The sequence below is a fragment of the Cryptotermes secundus genome, unplaced genomic scaffold (assembly GCF_002891405.2).
Source record: "Cryptotermes secundus unplaced genomic scaffold, Csec_1.0 scaffold1452, whole genome shotgun sequence".
In the NCBI taxonomy this organism is placed as follows: domain Eukaryota; kingdom Metazoa; phylum Arthropoda; class Insecta; order Blattodea; family Kalotermitidae; genus Cryptotermes; species Cryptotermes secundus.
Window position 1 is genome coordinate 96,959 of NW_019724770.1, and position 21,900 is coordinate 118,858.

The 21,900-nt window shown below is 40.7% G+C and overlaps 1 protein-coding gene across 1 annotated transcript in view; it reads right to left on the reverse strand.

Moving 5' to 3' along the window:
- LOC111863042 overlaps positions 1 to 21,900 on the reverse strand; it is a gene marked incomplete at its 5' end in the record, with an annotated part of 254,203 nt that overhangs the window by 67,038 nt on the left and 165,265 nt on the right. Inside the window, 5 exon segments of the mRNA XM_023848988.2 lie at positions 1,300 to 1,445; positions 2,880 to 3,202; positions 13,052 to 13,238; positions 15,828 to 15,926; positions 20,094 to 20,243. Of these exon segments, the coding sequence (XP_023704756.2) occupies positions 1,300 to 1,445; positions 2,880 to 3,202; positions 13,052 to 13,238; positions 15,828 to 15,926; positions 20,094 to 20,243 (905 nt within the window).

Genomic DNA, 21,900 nt, shown 5'->3' on the forward strand with positions numbered 1-21,900 from the left:
ATAAAAATATAATTATAATATAGTAATAAAAATTCCATGTTGAGTTTTTTTATTTGATCCACTGATTTAACTTAAAATAGTGTAACGTATATTTCACCAAAATGTTATATCTTAAAAATTTGAGCTCCTAGGCAAAAACTAATGCCATATTTGAATTCAGGGCATCAAATTCATATGAAATCAGCTCCAAATACCCCGGCACCAAAACAGCTGTTGGCCTGTGTTATTTGTCACGGAACCCGGGACACGTGACAATATTTACACAGAGTATTAGTTACATATGAAAGATAACATGAACTTACTTCTGAAATGGTGATGATACTGTTCATTATTGCTTACATTTATTATGGTCAGAATGAAGAAAACTAATTATTACAAACAGCAAGTGTATTTATACTTTGACAGACGTATGCTTCCATTTGCAATCTAGTAACTCTTAAATTCATTTCATTTCCTTCAAGTTCATTTTTTCCAAAAATCTACCTGATATCTTAATTGCCTGCTTTGTGATAGAATTCCATTTCATACAATGATAAGCTTATATTTCATATATAGAGTGTGACTGGAAGGTGCAGAAAAATTTTGGCCATGACTTCCACATACCAAACAAGAAAATCCATCCCTATCAACATCTGCCCCGAAATATTTAATTTTTGAGTTACAGCAGAAAGTGTATACTTATAAAAAGTGCTAAAATGTCCTTCATCAGATTCAATGCATCCCTTCACATGTCTGATCGTGGACCACGACATCCATGAAGGATGATGGGTTAGTTACAGACAGTCTGACAGGAAGTAACTCTTCATTGCAAACAGGAGCTGCATACACAAGGGTTTTTAGGTGTCCCCACACATAATTCAGTGGATTCATATCTGGCAAGCACAGAAACCATTCACTGGGTCCTCCTTTACCTATCCATCGGTAATGGAGGCGTTATCTGGTACAGCATGTATAAAATGTGCCAGGGCATCATCACACACATAACACATTTGTACTCTGACGGCCAGTGGTACATTTGCCAGTAGCTTTAGCACATCAAGGTTGCCTGTAACCCAATTTGGTTAAACATATTGGTCTACCAAACAATCACCAACAAGGACATTTTCAGCATTATAAAGGTACTCTTTCAGGTATAACTCACAAATTAAATTTTTTCAGACACACGTCGATGTGGACATTTTTGTTTGTTTTGATATGTGGAACTGGAGCCCGAAGTTTGTCCGCAACTTTCTAGCAAGATAAAGCAGATGGAACACAATGTGGCCACAAAAATGTCACAAAATGTAGCTTGTTACTCACTTCAGTCCAGCAACAATCTCCATGGCACCATTAAAGTTTCCAATGTTCCAACATGATAGTGCCACTCGAAGGATACAAGACAGGACGGCTTTGCGGTCCTCATGGGTGGGTTGTGTGATGATGAGGTGGGTTACCCATGAGCTGACCTACACAAAGGAGTACTATCGTATTATCATACAAAACTTCATGTATCAATGTCTGTGACAGCTCATATGAATTTCCATTGTTCCTGTACTCTCCAGCCTCCAGACAACACTCCACGGTAACGCTGCTTTCATACTTTTCATTCAATTCACTGCAATTCATTTCATTTCAGTTAAAAGTAACTGACAATACCTGTCCCTATGTCCAAGCACCAGGCCAAGAAGGCATTTGAGGGGAAATGGTGGAAAAGGTCCTGTACTGTTAATCTTGGCAATTCAACTAGCTTACTCTCACAGAAACAGCTATCTATGGGTGGGCCAGCTTCTGGTATTTGTAGTGCACGAATATTTACAGGCCGTTCTGCCCAGGCTGTTTCCTGGGCCCCCACTGTAATAATACAATCTTGCTTGGTAAGGGCTTTACCTAGCTTCCCCCTATCCTTAATTTAAGCAATGAAATTATTTAATTTATTCTTTTGCAAGCAGACTGAAATGCTGATTCACTGATACGATAGGCATATACTGAGCTTTTTCTGTGACTTCAGATGTTCAAATATAATGTAGATTTGGGTACTGAATCTACTTCCGGTTGCAGATAAACAGCAGTCCATGTCAAGGGATATTCCTTGAGAAGTTTATAATTATACAACTGCATGAGAAATTCTCCATTGAGGAACTTGTCCTTTACTCTATGTCTGTATTTACCAAGGGGTCTCTTCAATTTCAATTTCAATTTCTCTCAACGAAAATATTACATGCATGGTTTTCATATGCATGCCACATGTCCAACTATCTCATAGTTCTTGATTTAATCATCCTTAAGTGAAGCATAAAATGTCAAGCTTTCCATTGCATAAGTTTCTTACGATTTCCACATTCTGCTGTTCCTTAATTCAGTTCAGTTCATAATATCTGTCTCAGCACTTCAGTTGTGCCCCCCTCAAACGAGATTAATTAATGAGTCAACAAAAGGATGATCCTAAGATGGGTCTTACAAGCACAGGGTGCGAAAATGGGCACTAGATTTCCCGGTTCACGACAGGGTCCTGTAGCCAGCTCTTGCGTATAGGACAGTGCACCTTCTGGTTCAAAAAAGTAAGTAATTACTTGAATGATTCAATCTTCTGGAATTTAACGTCATGTAGCCCACTGAAAGTCGGCACTGAAGATGGAGGCGACATAATCCACCAAATCTTAGGTTAACAGTCGACAGAATACATAGCATTATATTCCAGAAGCTGGAACTATTCATACCCACAGCCATGAGAACATCAAATCCTACAATATCTTGCATACATACACAGCTAATAGTTATGAAGAAGGACACTAATTCATTATTTAGTCATTAATTGAACATAATGATTTCCTGGTGCATCAAGATTGCATTGGTCTCTAAGAAAGTATATCTAATGTATGTATGTATGCATCATTTTCTACCTCATTGAAGCGTTTGATGAGGCTGCGGACTGAAGGCCTTGCAGTTGATGCAGAGGCAGAGGTGGCGCTCTCGGTGGCCGGTTGGTGTTGATGATCAGATGGACCAGGTCCTGGTGCAGGAGTGGGAACATCACCAGTACCACCACCAAGGTCTAGTGTCACTTGACGTAAATAATCTATAGGTGGGACCTGGTAGAACAGATGATATTCTGTGTCGGCCAGTCGCAGCGCCACCTCCTCTGGGAAGTGAAGCAGTTTCTGCAGGGCCTCAAGCTCCTCTGAGTGCGCCACCTGCAGGGTCAGCAGCGACCGCTTCACCAGCTCTGGAACACCCCGGGCATGGCATCGCAACCACCTCCATACATAAAGCAGTGGTTCTTTGGGTCACATACCCCTGTTGAAAATGTTTTGTATGCCCTCCTGATGATTATTATAAAATAAAATACTTGGTAAATTATTTAAAATTTACTAGAGCATTAAACCAAGTGAAATACAAGAATTAGAGTTGCTATTATAATTACTTTACTACATATTTTATAAAGGGTTGCAGACAATCCAACAGCATTCATAATGTTATTACTTCTAAAATGTAAAACACCGTATCTCTTATTGCGTTCTATTGTTTTTAGAAGGGGTATGATGTCTCACTGTAAAACATTCAGCACAGAATGTGAAAGCTAAAGTATTCATAGCTACTATCAGTCAACTCCATGTGAATCACATTTTAAATTTCTTAAGATACCGAAATATAGTGTACTATGTATATCTGTGATCACAATATGTAAAACAATGAAGTCCAGTAATGAAAATCAAGGCTCTGATTAATTTTATCAAAATGTACAAATGTGATGGAGTGTTTTTGTCACAAAGGAGTGAAAATGATAGGAAATTATATTGTCTTCAACCCTAGAGGGTAGTTCATTTTTAACACTAGGTTGGACCTCTTAAATCCAGCATCATGCCATCTGGCACCGGTTTAGTTTGTCAGACAGCCCCTAAGTATGGCTCAAATACTCAACAAGCAGTTGTGGCATTAGTAATGCCTGAAAGCAAAAACATTATCCCTTGTTGCTTGTACCTGTACCTTAAAACTGTATGACAACACTAACAGATTATGTTACAATGAGTTTTGGTAGCATAACATATGGGACATCCATGGATTGAAAAATTTTCTGGTCCAACTCTGATGTGGTCCCAAGGGTACCAGATCTGAGAGATCAGACCTGTATTAGTATCAGTGATTTGGAAGTTAGTGGTTTTAAACACTGGAGAAGGGCAGTAATTCTTTGGGAAAATTCATAGTGAGAACAGTATCCTGCAGAAGGTTTTCAAAATAGAAATTATATTTATTAGCTTGTGGATCCAGCAAAAGGATTTAGAAACACAAAGCACGCTTACTTTCTTGTCTGGGAGAATTTTCTATATGATAACAGTATCCAACAAAAGGATTTAAAATGGTAGAAATGTTTATTTGCTTGCTTAAAAAAGTTTTATTTATTCCATCCAAGTAGGTGTAGTTATCATGATGTCTCTACAAGTGTAACCTAATTTAAATAAACTGTTACACTTCTTGGTCTGGAGATAGGGGCTAGCTCTCTCAATTGGACCCAACTGAGTAGATTTTGCCTGAGGACAGGGACAGAATCCAGTCCCTGAAACGTTGTGTTTTTAAAAAAAGAAACAGGATGGTTTTTAAGAACAGACAAGATGATGGATAATGTCCAACAACATATTAATTGTAACAATTTACCATCGTCACAAACTTTCAGATCTTATTTGTTACACTTCTGCTTACTCAGCTGCTAAGAACCCTACAGAGCTAGGAAAGCCCAACCAAGGTCCCTGTCTATCCTGTCTATGATGAAATATGTGACTGTGACAGGTCCCAAAAACAAGCACAGCCCTGTATAAATTCCATACAGAAGCTCAGGCAATTATAAGATTATTTCATTTAAAATTTTATAAGACTTTTAGTCAGAGGCTTTCATAATTATTTGTTTTGCTTGCTAAAGTGCCAGTATGTACATAGCATTGTAGTTAAATGGTCATGTGCCTGCTGTTCTCTGTTTGTACACGTACACTCATATGCCCATTAGAAGAGACTGGCTTTCAAGAAACTCAGGAGAGAAATCTCCCCAGTACTGTATCCATTTAGAATCCTTATATCTAATGAGTCCATTATTATGCCTGCGAAAATCCTCAGAGGCCTAAACTACACTGACAGACCGTGAAAATTTATAATTTCTTTTTTTAAATGTTGAGGAATATGTGTGATGTACAGAACTACCATGTTTATTTTGGACTCTATCCATCATCTGGTATATAGATGACAAGTGGCCCAGTGATTGAGACTAGCTCTTTCTAACAGGTCCAACTGAGTAGGTTTATCCTGCCCCATCCACTTAAGGACGGGGACAGATCCATTCTCCGAAACGTTGTTTTTTCTTTTTTGTCTTCTATATACCAGACAATGGATAGTCCAAAATAAGCCTTGTAGTTCTGTACAGTATACACCATCAGAATCCTTTCACGTCAATATGTGAGATGTTTATGAACTAAGATTGAAACTAATGCATCAATGTGAAATCTGGAATGATTTTAGAATGCAGCTCTCTAAAAATTGTGTATCAGACATGTAATTTATTCTGTTGAAAACTACCAAGAAGATGAAATGACTGGTGAAGTTTATATCTTTCAAAACCAATAACATCCCATACATGTACACTATTTTGTAACCCTAGGTTACACTCATGTGGTATGTGACAGATATTTTTGTTTACTTTTATGTTTAATTAAAGTTCTCCCATTCTATGGGTAGACTAAACCCACTTCGCTAATTCTAATTATTTGCTAAAGAGACACTGCTACATATATCTTTAAAAATTAATATTGCTCTAAATTTAAATCTAATGTGGACACCTTTACAAGACCTGAGTATCAGACTGCCTTCATTCAAACAGTTTGTGAAACTATTTCATATATTTCAAGAAATATGCTGTATTTTTTTTTTTTTTCATTTTATTTCAGCTGATGGAAAAAAATGTGATAATAAGTCCACTGAATTACACATTTCAAAATAACTTTCCAATCCATGTGGCTTTCACTAATATATATATATATATATATTTTTTATCCCACACAAGGTACAAGAACATGAGAGAATTCATTAAGAGGATCTACATGCACTTTCAACAAAACCTTTCTACAAGAAAGGGAAAACACATTTCATATTTAATACAAGACCTACTTTGAATCCACAGTGCAACTAAATACATAAATACAATATTGTAAATTACTGCAGAGGAATATACAGCAAAACCTCCATTTAAGACTTCTCTTGGGAGAAATGAATTTGGATAGAAAACTGAAGAAAATTGAAGAAAATCTTAAATGGAGGGCGCTTAACAATGAGATGGTCAATATTGGATCCTCTAAATTGAGCTTTACATGAAGAAAAACCTTAAACTGAGGAACATTATATGGGGGTTCCACAGTATGCAGGTTGACATCAGTTTAATTTGGGGGTTCCAGAGTTTTTATTTCAGAATTTAGGATATAATGTTTTGGTGAAATGAAAGACAAAGAGAAACATTACATTTTACCAGCAGAATTAGTAGTAATGTTTAAACAAATATTTATAACTATTAGTAATTACTAAACCACATTCATATGAGGTAAAAATGCTTCTTTTGATGTGTGCACTGCCAAAATACTGTTGAAAGACTTCACAGTAGTTGGTTCCTCTCTTGCCTAGAATGGATAATTATGAAGAAGAAAATGCCAACATTTGTATTATATTCAAAAGAAAAGGAAGAAGTGTGTGACTTACAGAGCAGTTCATTCGAATTCTTTTTCAGATTAATAGAGTAGATATCTGTGAGGTTAGGTGACCAAAATACCTCGAATCGAATCGAATTTATTTACATTCCGTAAATCCTGTCATACACTAACGATTGCTTCTATTTTCAAGACAATTTATCAATGCGTTTCATATATAGAAACATTATGCATTATGACAGGCTGTATAAATGGTACGTTTGGATACCCTAGTAAATTTTTCTTAATCATTGGTATAAATACAAAAGTTCTTGTGTATCTCTTCCTGACCTTTGTAACTCTGAGGGGTATGTGTACCAGTTTGAGAACCACTGATGTACCGCATCACAGTTCTGTGCAGCCACAATCTAGTGGCATCAGAAGTGATCTTGCAAAACACACAAGAAGGGGAAGGACATGCAATTCAACTGCTGTACATCAGCTTGAAGCATCTGGTCGGGAACCACATGCACTTCTAACCATGGTCAACAGCACAGAACAAGAATAACTTCATACATGAGTCCAATTGCCACCAGAAAACAATGACTAACAAATTATTAGAATATCCCCTACCACCCTGTCTGTTTACGGTGCATTTATGTTAGCAACTAAAAATTCAAACCTGAGTATAAATGATGCTAGTTCTAGTACACGGTTGAAAGACTGTGTTATAGCCTGCCTCTCATTCTTTGTGCAGTCACATGTTATTATGAAATGTAGTCAAAACCCTGATGCTGAGTAATGAGGCTCTGACTCACTCTTAATAACAACATAAAGGTATTATTACAGTGCTGTTAGTAAAATACTGACTACAGGCCAGATAGCTCAAGCAAAGATTGTCTAAAGAGGCGTTTCCATTCTTCTCTGCAATGTGATGTCATATAGCCCATCCAACCTCCCATTCAATGGGTACCTAGAGCTCCTTCCAGGAACAATAAAGCAGTCAGAGTAAGATCTGTATTTAATACAAAGAGCCCGAATCTACGACGTTTTACTCGTAAGCCCCATATATTCTTTCATTATACCTCACAATTAAGCATAAGGAAATTTCTGTCAATTTACTCTTCAACCCATTCACTGTGAATGAGAATGAACACATTTGTAGGCAATTTTCACCTGAGATTTTACCACACTGCACAGTCCCACTCATAACACAGACTTCAAGCGCTTGATCCATAACACTAAGGGCTTAACAGTTACAAAGTACTGCTAAGAAAGGGTTTATATGACTCCCTCTTCCACAGCCTTCCAGCTCTTTGTAGCTCAGAGAGCTTGTCTATTCCAGTTCAAAAACAGATAGCATAGTTATCAAAAGACCATTCCCATATTTCTGTCAAAAATTAAACAATTTCCAGAGTTAAGTATACGGCATGAATTTGGCTACAATGTATCCCCTTGTGAGTACACGGTTATCGACCTCGTCTTATTGTGGTAGACCCCATTCTGGCTCATTAAGTTCTATTAATTGAATCACGATGGTATGACTGTTACACAATATGCAGCTGAAATTCTGTGCATAGGTAGAAAGGTGTCGACATCCTGTGAAAGACTGGTAACATATCCACTAACACTGGCAGGGATCTGGAGAGAGCCAGTGAACACAACGTTAATTAAGTAAGCAGTAAGACTAGTGTGCTTGTAAGAGTCGATAATGCAGCGTATGTAAATCAGCGTTGGCGCTGTAATTTAAGTGTAATTAAGAGAGAGTGTAACCAAGCGCTAATATACCCAATCATCCGAACTACAACCTATCATTTCGTCACGCGTACCCCTGTACACGTGACAATATAAAACCATTTGGGGATCCTACGGAATGCGAGAACATGGCTGGCACACTTCGTCACTTCTACTGAAACAACTTGACAACTAAAGCTGTGCTGTGCATTTCTCTCCTGAATATCGTCAAGACCCACATATGCAACAGATATTGCTAATACAAATGCACCAACTCTGCTGGCCATGATTAATGCTTATGCATTTCAATTTACTTGAAATGGTGAAAGATCACAGTGAACCATTCTACACCATCATATAAACTTTATTTTTATTATTCAATTTTCAACATTTCAAAAGGAGGAAAATGTGCATGTATCCTTCTGTCCCTACTTGGGTAAGAGGAAAAAAAAATACGGGAGGTGGGGCCAAAGACTTTGGCCAGCTTCGTTAAACTGGTGATCCAGAGCAGTGACATTCTGTGTACAAATCCTTAAGAGCACTTTTCACAGAATATATACAAATCTGTTTACCTGGTCTCCAATGCTACAGCCTATATTCTGTTGCATTTAGAATACACAAATTTTATACACATTTTAGCTCAAAAGAACTGTAAAAGAATTGGGTTTATTATACATAGTATTTTATAGCGTGTAATAGGAACATCATGCAGCAGTGTATATCATACCAATTCATACCAATGTCACCTTCATGAAACAGTCACTGATATCAGACATCTTTGATACCTTCTCTGAAGAAAATCAGGGCATATTATTAGACTTTACTAGGACAATAAAAAGAATGTTAAGGGAAATTCACAAATCTGGATCAAGCATGCAACATATGTTACTCTTAAAGTGTTAGCATAATAAAGATTTTGCAGTGAAGGCTGCAATATTGGGAACTGGAGACACTCTTTCCAAAAATAATAATTCTGAAGAAAATAACATTCTGAGAAAGGGAGAAAAGCTTCTGCAATAATGTACAAATATATGCACTCAACAGTCACAGAAAAAAAAAATATATTATATTACCTAAGAAACTGCTTGGATATTGCTGTTTAAACATAATCCATGCAAGAGAGTTGCATTTTTTGACAGGGCTAAAAACATTCTCCATTTTCCTTTCTATTATAGGTACAATCAAAATACCCTGCTTTCATAATCAGAGGATACTAGAGAAAAATGGATATAAATCTGAAGTGTAGAATTTCATCCCTCCTCCCCGCCTTTTCTCTCTCTCTCTCCCCTTCTCTGTGTACCATGATAATTTTTTATTCTTTCCTGTTTAGGCAGGCACAGTTCAGCTTGGCTTCTCTTGGATTTGTATACTTTGGTTCTGTTAGGTTAGATCACCTCACCTCTGCTTAGGTCCACGCAGACTGTATTTGACACTTTCAAAATATAATATAAATATACTATATAAAGAAAATAACTTATTGTTGCTACCAAAATTTCTCTTTAGTACATTGTCTGTTGCACGTTATTTGACCTGAATGCGGCATGTCATTTGAACAAGATAGCTGTTCCAGTGTAATACATAAGTCAGCACTAACAGTTCACACAGTGTTACAATATTAATAGTGAATTTCTTCCTTTTAAAATAAACTATGGTACGCCAAAAAGACCTGCAATCGTTTCAGTACCAGAGTAAAACTCTGTACTATTTTAAGTAAGAAATAACATGAACAAGGACAACTGAACAGGCACAATGTGACACTGTGATACTGTGCCAGTATTTTATTTCTTGAATATCTTCTACTGAAAGGCTAAAGGAGGCATGAGATTTAAACTGGTTATAATCTGAATAAAAGTGCAATGCTTTCTTGAGCAATTACCACAACTTGTTCCATTAAATTAAATATGCAATGCAATGAATCATGCAATGAACCTATCGTGGCATGAAGTGAAATTATCATGGTATTGTATTTAAGCATTACGCTGCACCAGATTTAATCAACTGAGACACACGAACAAACACAAACACACACACACACACACAATACAGTTTTCAATTCAGCTTCATCAGTCACTAGATGAAATGACCTCTCATATAACATGTTCTGGCAGCACAGGATCATCATAAAATACATACGATGATCTACATAAATTCTCACATTGTAATATACATGTTATTATCAGGGCAATGAGGGCTGTACATCTAAAAATGTATTGCTTGACAAACTTCTGGTACCTTTCAAAATTATTTTGTGACATGTTTTTAAAACCTTTAAAATTGTGTGAACAGGTCTTATGCAACATGACACTCCTGTCATGTTCTGCTTTCTGTTTACACTGGAGGTGTGTGTCTCATGCATGGTGGCCTGGCTACCTGCAAAGTGCCAAGACAGATGCTACATACTGAATGCTTCTTACATTTTTCTTATTCACTGTTCAATCAGCTAAACAAGATTTTGATAGATAGGAGATGGCATTCAAGTGTCCTGATGTCTGATCCTTCAGGGAAGCAGACTGTACTGACCACTACCTGGTGCCAAAATAGTTAGGGAAAGACTGGCGGTGATTAACAAACAACACACAGATTTCACTTGGAGACATTCAATCCTAATTAAATGATACATAGAGTAAAGAGCAGTACCGCATTGAAATCTGAAATAGGTTCCCAGTTTTGGAAAACTTAAAAGCTGATGTGCATATTAACAGAGCTTGGGAAAATATTAGGGAAAAAATAAAAATTTCAGCCAAAGACAGTCTAGATTAGTATTGACTGAAGAAGCATAAACCATGGTTGGATGCTCAAAATCGTTTGATCAAAGGAAACACGCCAAACTGCAGTTGTTATGGGATCCAAGTGAAATAAATTTGGGATAATCTGAACAGAACAAGACGTGAAGCGTCAGCCATTTCAGGAATAAGAAGATGGAATATCTCTAATACAAAATAAGTGAGCCTGTAACGAACAGTAAGAACAACTGGAGATCTGTATAGAGGAATAAACGAATTTAAGAGGGGTTAAAACTTAGAAGTAACTTAGTGAAAAGACCGCGCCATAGCTCAAGCGGTTAGTCGCTGGCTTTCCACAGCAGCGGCCCGGGTTCGATCCCGGGTCTGGTCAAGTTGGATTTGTGGTGGACAAAGTGGCGCTGGGGCAGGTTTCCTCCGAGTACTTCGGTTTCCCCTGCCAATCTTCATTCCACCAACTGCTCCACAATCACCCTCACCCATCATCTGGGGCTGGTACAATAGGCCAGAAGTGGCCGCAGTACAAGGGACTTAGTCCCACCCCACCGGCAACAAAAAACTGCAGCGCTTGCACAATAGAATTCTCCCATGCTACTGACCACCTTGACGGTGGCAAACCGGTTCGAGATTTGCACGTGGTGTTCAAAAATCCGTACGTTTTATTACATAACTAATTACGCAGAAGACGGGCAGAAATCAACCTAAATCATGAAAATCCAATGTACGTGCAACTGGTAAAGGAGATGCCAGGCATTGAAAGTACACGAGGCTTAAATTTGGTGGTGGTCAGGCCTACGAACGTTTAAGTGTCTAACTGCCGTTTCGGAGGGTTTAAATAAGTTGAGGCATAACCTTCTGTAGAAGTCTGCATTGACACAGTCTCTGTATATATCAGAATACAGTGAAAAATTGTGTATTTTGTATGTAATGCATACATTCCCCTTCTTAGTCACTCTACGTGTAATCTAACCCCCGGGTGAAGATGGTGAAGTAAGTACAACACCTACTTAGGAAGACCAACCTCTCCTTTCTTCGAAGTGGAGGTTCAATAAAATTAACGTAGTGGTTTTAGACATGAATAAATAGATGACACTGGGTGTCTACGGGGCCCTACATCACTACCGACCTGCTGGCTTTTTGTCAGTAGCCAGCTGCTGCTCTGCGAGTTCGCAGTCCACACACACATGTTGACGAACGGAACACACACAAGCATATATATAATGACATAGCTCATGCGCTAAATAAAAAAAAAAAGACATAAAACTATAACATACCACATTGCAGGTAACCAGCCCACCATCCAAAAAACACTTACCTCCACGGTAAACAGAAAGCCGGTCACATGAAAAGTGCAATGGTACATGTACAATTTTTTACATCGTGTTAGAAGTTTAAAAAACATTTTGCATATTAAATTTAAACGGCACCAAAAATTGGTTAAATAAGAAACTGTTTAGACATATAGCCCCCCACCCCCCGCCTCTGAGGATTTTAATTCCCTTTTAGCGCCAACCGACTGCGCCCACGTGTGAAATCGAGAGCCATTGGTCCAATTGCGAGCAAGTTACCTCTACACCACCGAGGAAGGCTATGAACCAAAAATATTGTTACGGAATGCAGGTTAAGGCATGGGTCCTCCATAACACGACGATCAATGAGCGGCGAATGAAGACGCTAAGAATACTGCACGAAGGCTGCCACAGATTTTGTTCATTCCACATTCAAGTGCTTCCTCGCGAGAAGGCGAATGCCTCCTAGCAACCCACCGTGCTACCGGTAACGCTGTATTTAATTTACTTCATCTCAACCTAGTTTCATTAGGTTATGAAACTTCCGTGTGCTTACAGGGTGCCACTGAGGGATATACACCATAACCTATATGTTATAACAGAGAGATATGTTAGTGATCTGACTTTGCATTCATTTGGAGGACTTTCTTACCTTGTTGGCCGAATCGTCGAAGGAGGGCGTGCTCCTCCAGAAAGTGGGAGTCGAGCTCCTGGAGGATCTCCCATAGGGCCAAACCCACCTCGCGCATTGCGGCCACAGTGGGCACAACCAGCGACCAGCGCGTAGCCCTGAACTCCAGTTGCAATCTGTCATGGGAACGCCCGCCACAAGTGCGCCACTGCAACATAGTTCCGTCATTCGGCGCTACATAACGTAAACATTCAATACAGACTGATGAAAATAAGTAACAAACAGTTATCAGTAAGGATATTCAAGTTAAATATAGGTATATCCGTGCCGGCAGAACAGCGAAGATATTCACCCAAGGCATAGGTTATTAGGTTATTAGGGCCCATATGAGCTCTCCACCATAAAATTCCCCACAAATTCGCATCTTATTGGTTAGACCAGGTTGGTCGTTCAGCTTGCGTCCTGGAATTTGCACCAGAATTTGCACTTACTCTCTTCATACGTTTGAAATTGTATGCTGATCGCAGAGAAGTGCATCAGCACATGTGAAGTTCGCATGAAAATTTTGTGAAAGTTTAAAGTCATACTTAAACTAGGGACTCATTTATTTTGGTGCAGTCGCTTTCAGAGTTTCCTTAATATCTACGTACATATGTAGGCTGACACATCACCAAAGGCATGGCTGCTGTCTCTCATACCTGCATCAACCGTCATCGAAACCTCTCCATTAAGCCACGGGGTGTGGACAGAAAGTTCCAGAAATCATTTTGTAAGTTCAAATACAAGAAATTAATTGCAGTTGTATCTTAGTAGCTCCCTTTGGCAAATACTCCCAAAGTCTTTTTTTTTCTGTCACATTATTGATTAATTATCGTACCATTTGACACTCCAGTTTTTTTTAATTCGCTTAGTGTGGGGTTGAGTCCAGCTGGGTCCACTCGGCACGGCGGCCACTGATTGGCCTATTGTAGCCTGCCCCGGGTGATTATTATGATGGAGAATTTGGTTGAATGAAGATTGGCAGGGGAAACAGAAGTACTCGGAGAAAACCTGCCCCAGCGTCACTTTATCCACCACAAATCCCATTTGACCAGACCCGGGATCGAACCCGAGCCGCCGCGGTGGGAAGCCAGCGACTAACCGCTTGAGCTAAGGCGCGGCCTCATTCTCACTGTAACATGGAGTCTTCTTTTCCCAGCCGAATTCCTCTTTTGCCATTTCTTCTCAATCACATTTCACTGCCATCTCCAGAACTCAACCCAATTCCCATTCTACCTGCGTGATACCTTCGTTATATAGCCTCGGTGCGGACACCACGGAGAACATCACTGTTAAGGAGCGTGTTTGCAGCTCCGCTGCCTAGCAATGGTATACATATCACAATACAAATACACGAGAAACTCCATGGAACATTCAAAAAGAAAAGCGAATGGTTAAACTCTTCAGTCAATTACATGGCTTCATTTAATAAGCTGGGTTAAATTACTTCATGATGTGTTGCGCAGAGTACGACAGTATGCCATAGTTTCAAACGGTACTTTACATTTGGCGTCCCTCCCCTGAAGGCCGGGTAAGTAGCCGTCTGCTTGATACATTTCCCGATAAGGGACACGCTGTCACTAACTCAGTGGATGAAAACATACCTGCCACAATGAAAGCCACTAACATACTATTAGATGCTGACCTAAAAGTAAAGAGAAGAAGACAACATGAACTCACGAGTCGCCACCAGAATGCACTGCAGAACACTGCAACGGCAGATAATTAATCTGCTGAAATTATGGCGAAGTTTAGATAACACGGAAGGGCAGTAAGAACTCCAACTCGCATTTTCAAATAAGCATACTGCAGACTACATTTTGCTATCTGAGAACGCAGAGACTGTATTTTACAAAACTACATATATAATAATACTACTTGCCCATCACAGTGGCCGCGCGGGCTAATGCATGAACCGTCTTCACTCGCTCGAAGACTGGGATTGTGGGTTCGAATCCCACTAGAGGCATGGATGTCTGCGTAGGTTTATTCTGAGTGTAGGGCTGATCTCCGCTGCAACGAGTCCTACCGACTGTGTATAGGAGTAAGAAACTGACAAAGTGGCCACAGTCCCAAGGGCTGTAGAGCCACAGAGATAATATGGCCTGGAATTTTCTGTGAGTGTGAAATGTGGTCTGTCACATCATGAGAGGTTCTCACATACTCGTATTTGGGTTTCACAGGGCGGAAATAACGGCAGAACGGAGAGGGGACTGCATAGCTTGTACCTTTCCCTAAGGCAGAGATGACATATGCAAAAAGTTTTATTGTTAAGCCAAAATGGAAACCCTGCGTGTACACAAACATTTCCTAGGCACTAGTAGGGAGGGTGTGGACTGGTCAAGTCTGGCTCAGAACAGGGGCCACTGGCGGGATCTTTAACACGATAGTGGACTTCTGGGTTCCACAGAAGATCAGGAATTTCGTGGTTAGCTGTGCGACTCTTAGTCTTAAAACCTGACTCCGTTGCTTAGGATGATGCAGTTAGTCCGTTTGTTTGTAAGGTTGATCCTAGCTACAACACGATCTTTGGACCTGTGAAGTCTTCAGGTAGAGTCGTGTGTTCGGAGTCTACATAGGTCTACCGCTGCTAATGAAGACTAGCATTTCCCAGTTTGCTGGCTCTAAGAGTGCACGGCGCGCCGTGAGGGAAATATCCTTACTAAGGAATCCTGGGGAGTGATTCCTATGAAAATCAAACAACATGCTCTGGGAGGAAGATAGAGCTTTATGAGCATTAAATTTATTAGAGTCTTACCTGAAGAAGATCAGCTGTGTTCTGAGACTTCGCTAAGATCTTGGTCTTATTATCTAGAAGAACGATTTTCTCGGGCCCCAGTCCCAGTAATCTGGCAGCCTGCAAAATATAACACGAGGGAGTCAATATATGGGTCCCAAATGGATATAACACGTAAAATGTGTGCTTCCGAAACTGGAAATTAACATTTATTTCTCGACATATCCTCCACCAACACTGACATATTTGCCCCAGTCGAAATCCGCAGCATCGAAGTATGTTGGCCGTTGCCGCACTCCGGTGCGATCTCTTCATCAGCGAAATGTTTGCCACCCAGTTGTGAGACGCTTTACGCGACAAACACTTCCCACCGTAAACAGGACACATTCCTTTATCAATATGCTTTGCATTGGGTTCTTTTGCCCATAGAAAAATGCACACCAGAACGCTGCTCTTCGGTAGTATACTCCTCAAGCACTGTCGCAATTTTGACTACTGAAACCAGACTCTGAGCATGAGCAGTCGCGTCTGATACCTAGACTCTATGACGCTTAACTGTGCTGCTACCTAGTGACACACATAGACAATCTATTACTTCCATTATAGCCGTTCTACTTGTATTTGTAACCTATTTACTGACTCTCCCTCGTACAAACATATACTGACAAATTTATGGCAATAACATTTGGATTCGAGAGGGAAGCATGGAGAAAATACAGATCATGAGTAACATTGTCATTTGTACATTTCGTCTGTATTTTTGGCCGTTGATCGGGAGCAGTGCGAAGCGAGACACGCAGAGCTGAATGGGAGCAAACACGTGCATACGAATCTGCTGCAAAACACAGTTTAGATCATTAGGATATTCGCTTGGCGGGGGGTGGAGTCCAACTGGGTCCACTCGGCACTGCGGCCACTGATTCGCCTTTTGTAGCCTGCCCCGGGTGATTATTGTGATGGAGAATTTGGTGGAATGAAGATTGGCAGGGGAAACCGAAGTACTCGGAGAAAACCCGCCCCAGCGCCACTTTGTCCGCCACAAATCCCACTTGACCAGACCCAGGATCGAACCCAGGCCGTCGCGGTGGGAAGCCAGCGACTAACCGCTTGAGCTATGGCGCGGTCTTAGCATTAGGATATATGTGACAGAATAATATTAAAAATACTGAAATAAAATGCGAATATCTGTAACAATTTGCGGATATACCGGCTGTAAAATCTGTAATCAAACTTTTGGTTGATTTGAAATTAGACTATTCATTAGCACTGATATTTGAACTTAGAAACACGGACGGCAAGGAGACTGTAAATTAATGTTATTCCGTAAAAAATTCAGTCAATGTTAAATACACTTCGAGAACATGAAGCAGCAACTATATGTAACGATGCCAACAGAGTAACTGCAGACCGTGTAGGGAATACTGAACTAGCGCCCGCTTCAGAGATCTTACAGGAAGTCTTGCCAACTTTCGTGCTACTAACTTCTGCTTTATCCTGTATTCGAATGAAACATCGAGGCCGAAGTTCAACGCCATATATCATAAACTGTTTTACACCTCACATATCCACATCAAAATATGATCAGTATCGAGAGAACAGACCGGATGCAGTGAAACAAAACTCTGCTCATTCCTTCGTGATTTTCTACATAATTTACGTTTATGGCGCGCTTTAAGGTTCGACAGTTCTTGGTCGTATTTAGCAGTCAACACAACAATAAAAAAAAATAGAAATAAACCAATCAAACTGCTCGCTGCTATACGTTTCGGCCCGCAGATGGGACCATCTCCAGGCAGTCTCATGTCACTGAAGTGTCCCGATATGGATCCATATTACTGCCACGCATTACAATCGCACGGCATATGCAACCGTCATGAAGTTGCAGGAATTTTTCTAATTTTATTTTCTTAAATTTAAAATTCACTTGCCACTGAATGTAAAATTCTCTACTGTTTCTCTGTTTTTGTCCCGCAAAGTACGTTGTTCTTCGCCTGAGTTTGCACGTGTAAGGGGGTTGGTGTGACGAAAATAAGGGGTTCTGGATTTGATGTTTGGATTTACTGACACTTCTTTACAATTACAGTCAATTACGACAGCTCACACCCAGTGACTGTGTAAGGATCGCTCCATTCTTCACTTGACCACGAGTATCTTCTCTTCGTCTGTGACGAAAGACAAACGAATCACTGCTCACACACTGAATTCCTACTGAATGCTGAATTAAGAATCTCTCACTACTGAAATCTCGCGGACTGCGGACTGCACCCAAGTCACCACTTCGAAGAATCCTTCCGCCTGTTGTCACGGGAATCTGTTTTAGCGATTTGCTATTCGTTGTAGCGGGAACGTGGTTACCGAGCCGTTGCTCGGCAACGGATATCTGCCACGATTCCATTATTCGGGCTTTCAGCCGTCATGTCACATTACGTTACACAAGCTATTCGGAGTAGTGCTCGTATTTTTCAGTTTTGTTCTCCCTTAACTTCTTGGGTATGCCGTGAATTTTGTTTCTTTTTCTTTAGAATGTGCTGTGCATTCCTTCTGTGTGGGTGTTTATGTTGTATGTGTTCCTGGGTACAGTGTGCTCGAGTGTTCGTTGCTACGGTAACCCCAAACTGCGTAGGGACAATGATAAAGTTTTGCATTCGCTACGCCGTAAAGACATACGGCGGAGTGGAGGTATGGCTCCAACATTCTTAACATCGGCAGCTAAGTACTTAGCTTCACCCTCCGACCACTTTACCCCCTGTACAAAAGAGCGCCCGGTATCCATTAGATTAGAGGTTGTGTGGACATGTATAATGACATATCAAGTGGGAATCTGGCATCTCACATCAGCAAACGCCATTTTGTGAGAAATGCAACAGTGACACTCAGCTCACCTTCTGGTGAGTAGTGTTTAAGCTCTCATAACTGAACTCTGCAGTCTGTTGCTTGGGTTCTGTTTCGTTTTGCTTTTATCTCGGAAATATTTCAAAAGTGTAACAAATCTTTTATCAGTGACTTCTCTCCTGGGAATTAACACGTGATTGAAAGAAAGAAGACTGAATGGGGTATATTCCGTTATACAGAAGACAAAATCACCAGCTCTGGGTTCAATTAGGCAATAATGAAATGCAAACCGGCACAAGTTCCCATGGAGAATATCAACATCACCGGACAGAAGGAAGCGTCCAGCAGTCAGCCTCGCGCGAAGTGTCCATCAGCAGAGACGAAAACGGGGAAGTCTCCAGATCACATTTGTAAGAGAATATGGGCACAGACACTACGTCACACACAGGCGGACATAAACAGCCTCCATGCCAGGCTTCTTCTTCTCCTTCTTCTTTTATTGTAAAGAACGCCTACACGAATTACGTTAAACGCATCAGGTTCTTAACAGGAACAAGAGGTTTCCTCTCCTCCATGGCGCCCACATCAGCTCTCGGGTCCAACCACTTCTTTCTGTCTAGTGCCGTGGTTAAGAACAAGTGGATCTACATCTCCACTCCTCAGCAGGTCTTCAGGGCGTACCGCTAAATGAATTAAACTAAAGAACAACTTTATCTTTACATCTTACCTTGTCAGACAGAAATGCAAGTCTTTGGAGAATCTGTGTTTCATTCCTTCGCATGTTTGTCTAAAGGTTCGGCGACCCAAAGCGCTACGTACGCTATGTTCGCTATACGTACAGAAAAATATCTCCCTTTATTGCCAATGTGACTGGTCACACAGACTTCGGTACGCTACGTACGCTATGTTCCCTATGTTACCTGCGTCGCAGCGTGTACTCGTACACAGCGTACGTAGCGTAGCGCTCTGTGTGGCCGAACCTTAAGTGTAAGCAGCAAGTACGTTTTCCCAATACGAGTGCACGCTCAATGTAGAATTTTTCATGCGAAATTGACAGAAGAACAATTTTGTGATTCTCTTCGGATTTTCACAGCTGTGTGTGTGTGTTACACTATGACGGAAGTTGCCTTGAGGGACCGAGAAAAGCCCTGAAACATCTGAGTCAGGATAACCAGTGTCCCTACTGAGATTCGTACTCAGGACCTACAGAATATATGTTTAAAGCATCACCAATAATTTAAAATGGCCGGTGATTCGTACTGTAATCTTCAGGGCTATGATACTGTGCAGTCTAGGAGGGCGTTACCAACATTTCGAGGAACGTGTTTTGTGCATATTCCGGTTGAAAAATGTGCTATTGGAGTGAGCATGTTCCTCTGAAACATTGGGAACCACGTACTTGAGGACAGGGAGTCATAACACGGAATGCCAAAACCCGAAGCAAGAGGCTCTCACCTTCTTCTTTGTCTTGCCACGGAGAAGCTCCTTCACTTGATAGACCTTGCAGCCGTGAGCCGGAAGTCTCCTGCAAGTCTGCACGTACAACTTCTTCAGCTGCACTTCTGACTCATACACTGAAGTATGGAAAAGCTTGCGCTTCTGCTCCTGCAAACCAAAGCACACAGACTTGAACAGGCAAGACAAGGGCTTATTAGCACGTGCACTAACTTACCCTGTTAAGGATAATTTTTTATTATGCTCGGTGGGGTGAGACTTAAGTCCACTTGGCACTGCGGCCACTAGCTGCCTATTGTACCAGCCCCAGATGATAGGTGAGGGTGACTGTGGAGAAATTGGTGGAATGAAGATTGGCAGGGGAAACCTAAGTACTCGGAGGAAACATGCCCCAGCGCCATTTTGTCCACCACGGTGGGAAGCCAGCGACTGACCGCTTGAGCTGTGGCGCGGCCCCTGTAAGGAGGAAAGTGCTGCATAATTTGCAGTGTCTGCAATAAATGTATCCAGGCGCTAAGTGCAGGCTCGTGAATGTGGCGTAACTCGTGCGCTCGTCTAGTGCTCACTTAATTCTGTCATGCTTGCATTGCCGGTTTCACTCAAGTCTGTCTGGTAGTGACCGACGATGTAGCCAACTAAACTCCTCAGTTAACTGGAGGAGGGTGAGGAACGTATCCCAGATTTGCTTCTGGATTAGTGGGGACACAAGGACCACCTAGGAAACCTAGGTGCAGGTCACGTGATGACATTAAAATGAACCCTTTGTACACACACATTTAGTCAGCCTTCTTCCTGACTACATGGTTAGACCACACACGGCCATCGCCAGGTGTTGTCTGACCTGCTGAACTGATGTGCCGATAATAACACTACATCGACACCCTCACACTGCACAAAGCCGCAAAGGCAATGCAAAATAAATCCATTTCATGTAACAGGGTGCTTAATTACAATATTAAAATGAGTCTTGAATAAGCTCAGGTGGGGATCATAGATGGGCTGTTAACAAATGGAAAATAATTTGTCGGCTAGCTGAAAAGCATTCTTCTGCGTGATTATTTTATCTGCACAAATATTGCAGAAGTTTAATTGCAGGAAATTTTAACTTCCGTAGTCTGATTGCAGTACATTAAGTTACTTTATTTTGAATTATTAACATTCAGTTCACGCTATTGCAATTTCAAACCAAGCAGTCAGAGTCAGAGTCAGAGTCAGAGTCAGAGTCACGTTGCAACTGACGGTCAGTCAGTCAGTCTGTCTGTCTGTCTTGGTGTCGAGCCCCAGCTATTTCTTTTGAATGAAAGTTACTGTCTTGTCTATGTGTAGCGCCCTCTCTGACGAGAGGTCGGGTCTGTCATTTGTCAGTCAGTCTGTAGTAATTAGTCCATTGTCTGTATTTACACATATTTACAATACACACTTATTTCTTATTTAAATGTACAATATATATACGGCCTCTGTCAGTCCAGGCTAGGTACAGCAAATTATGCCCTTTTATATATATATATCCTAGTAGTATTCGCTACCACGGCAGTCTAGTCACTTGAACGGGCGTATGCCTGACCGCCGCCAAGTTTAAGCCTCGTATACTTTCTGTGTCGGACTTCGCCTTGTCCGATGTTGCGAACATTCTCATTATCATGATTTTGTATGACTTCTGCTTGTTTCCTGCATAATTTTGTTATGTAATCATATACGTACGGGATTTTGAATGCCATGTGCAAATCGCGGACCGGTGTGCGCCTTGGAAAATTGCCAATCTTGCGGAGAACCTTGTTTTGCAGGCGTTGCAATTTCACTAGATGAG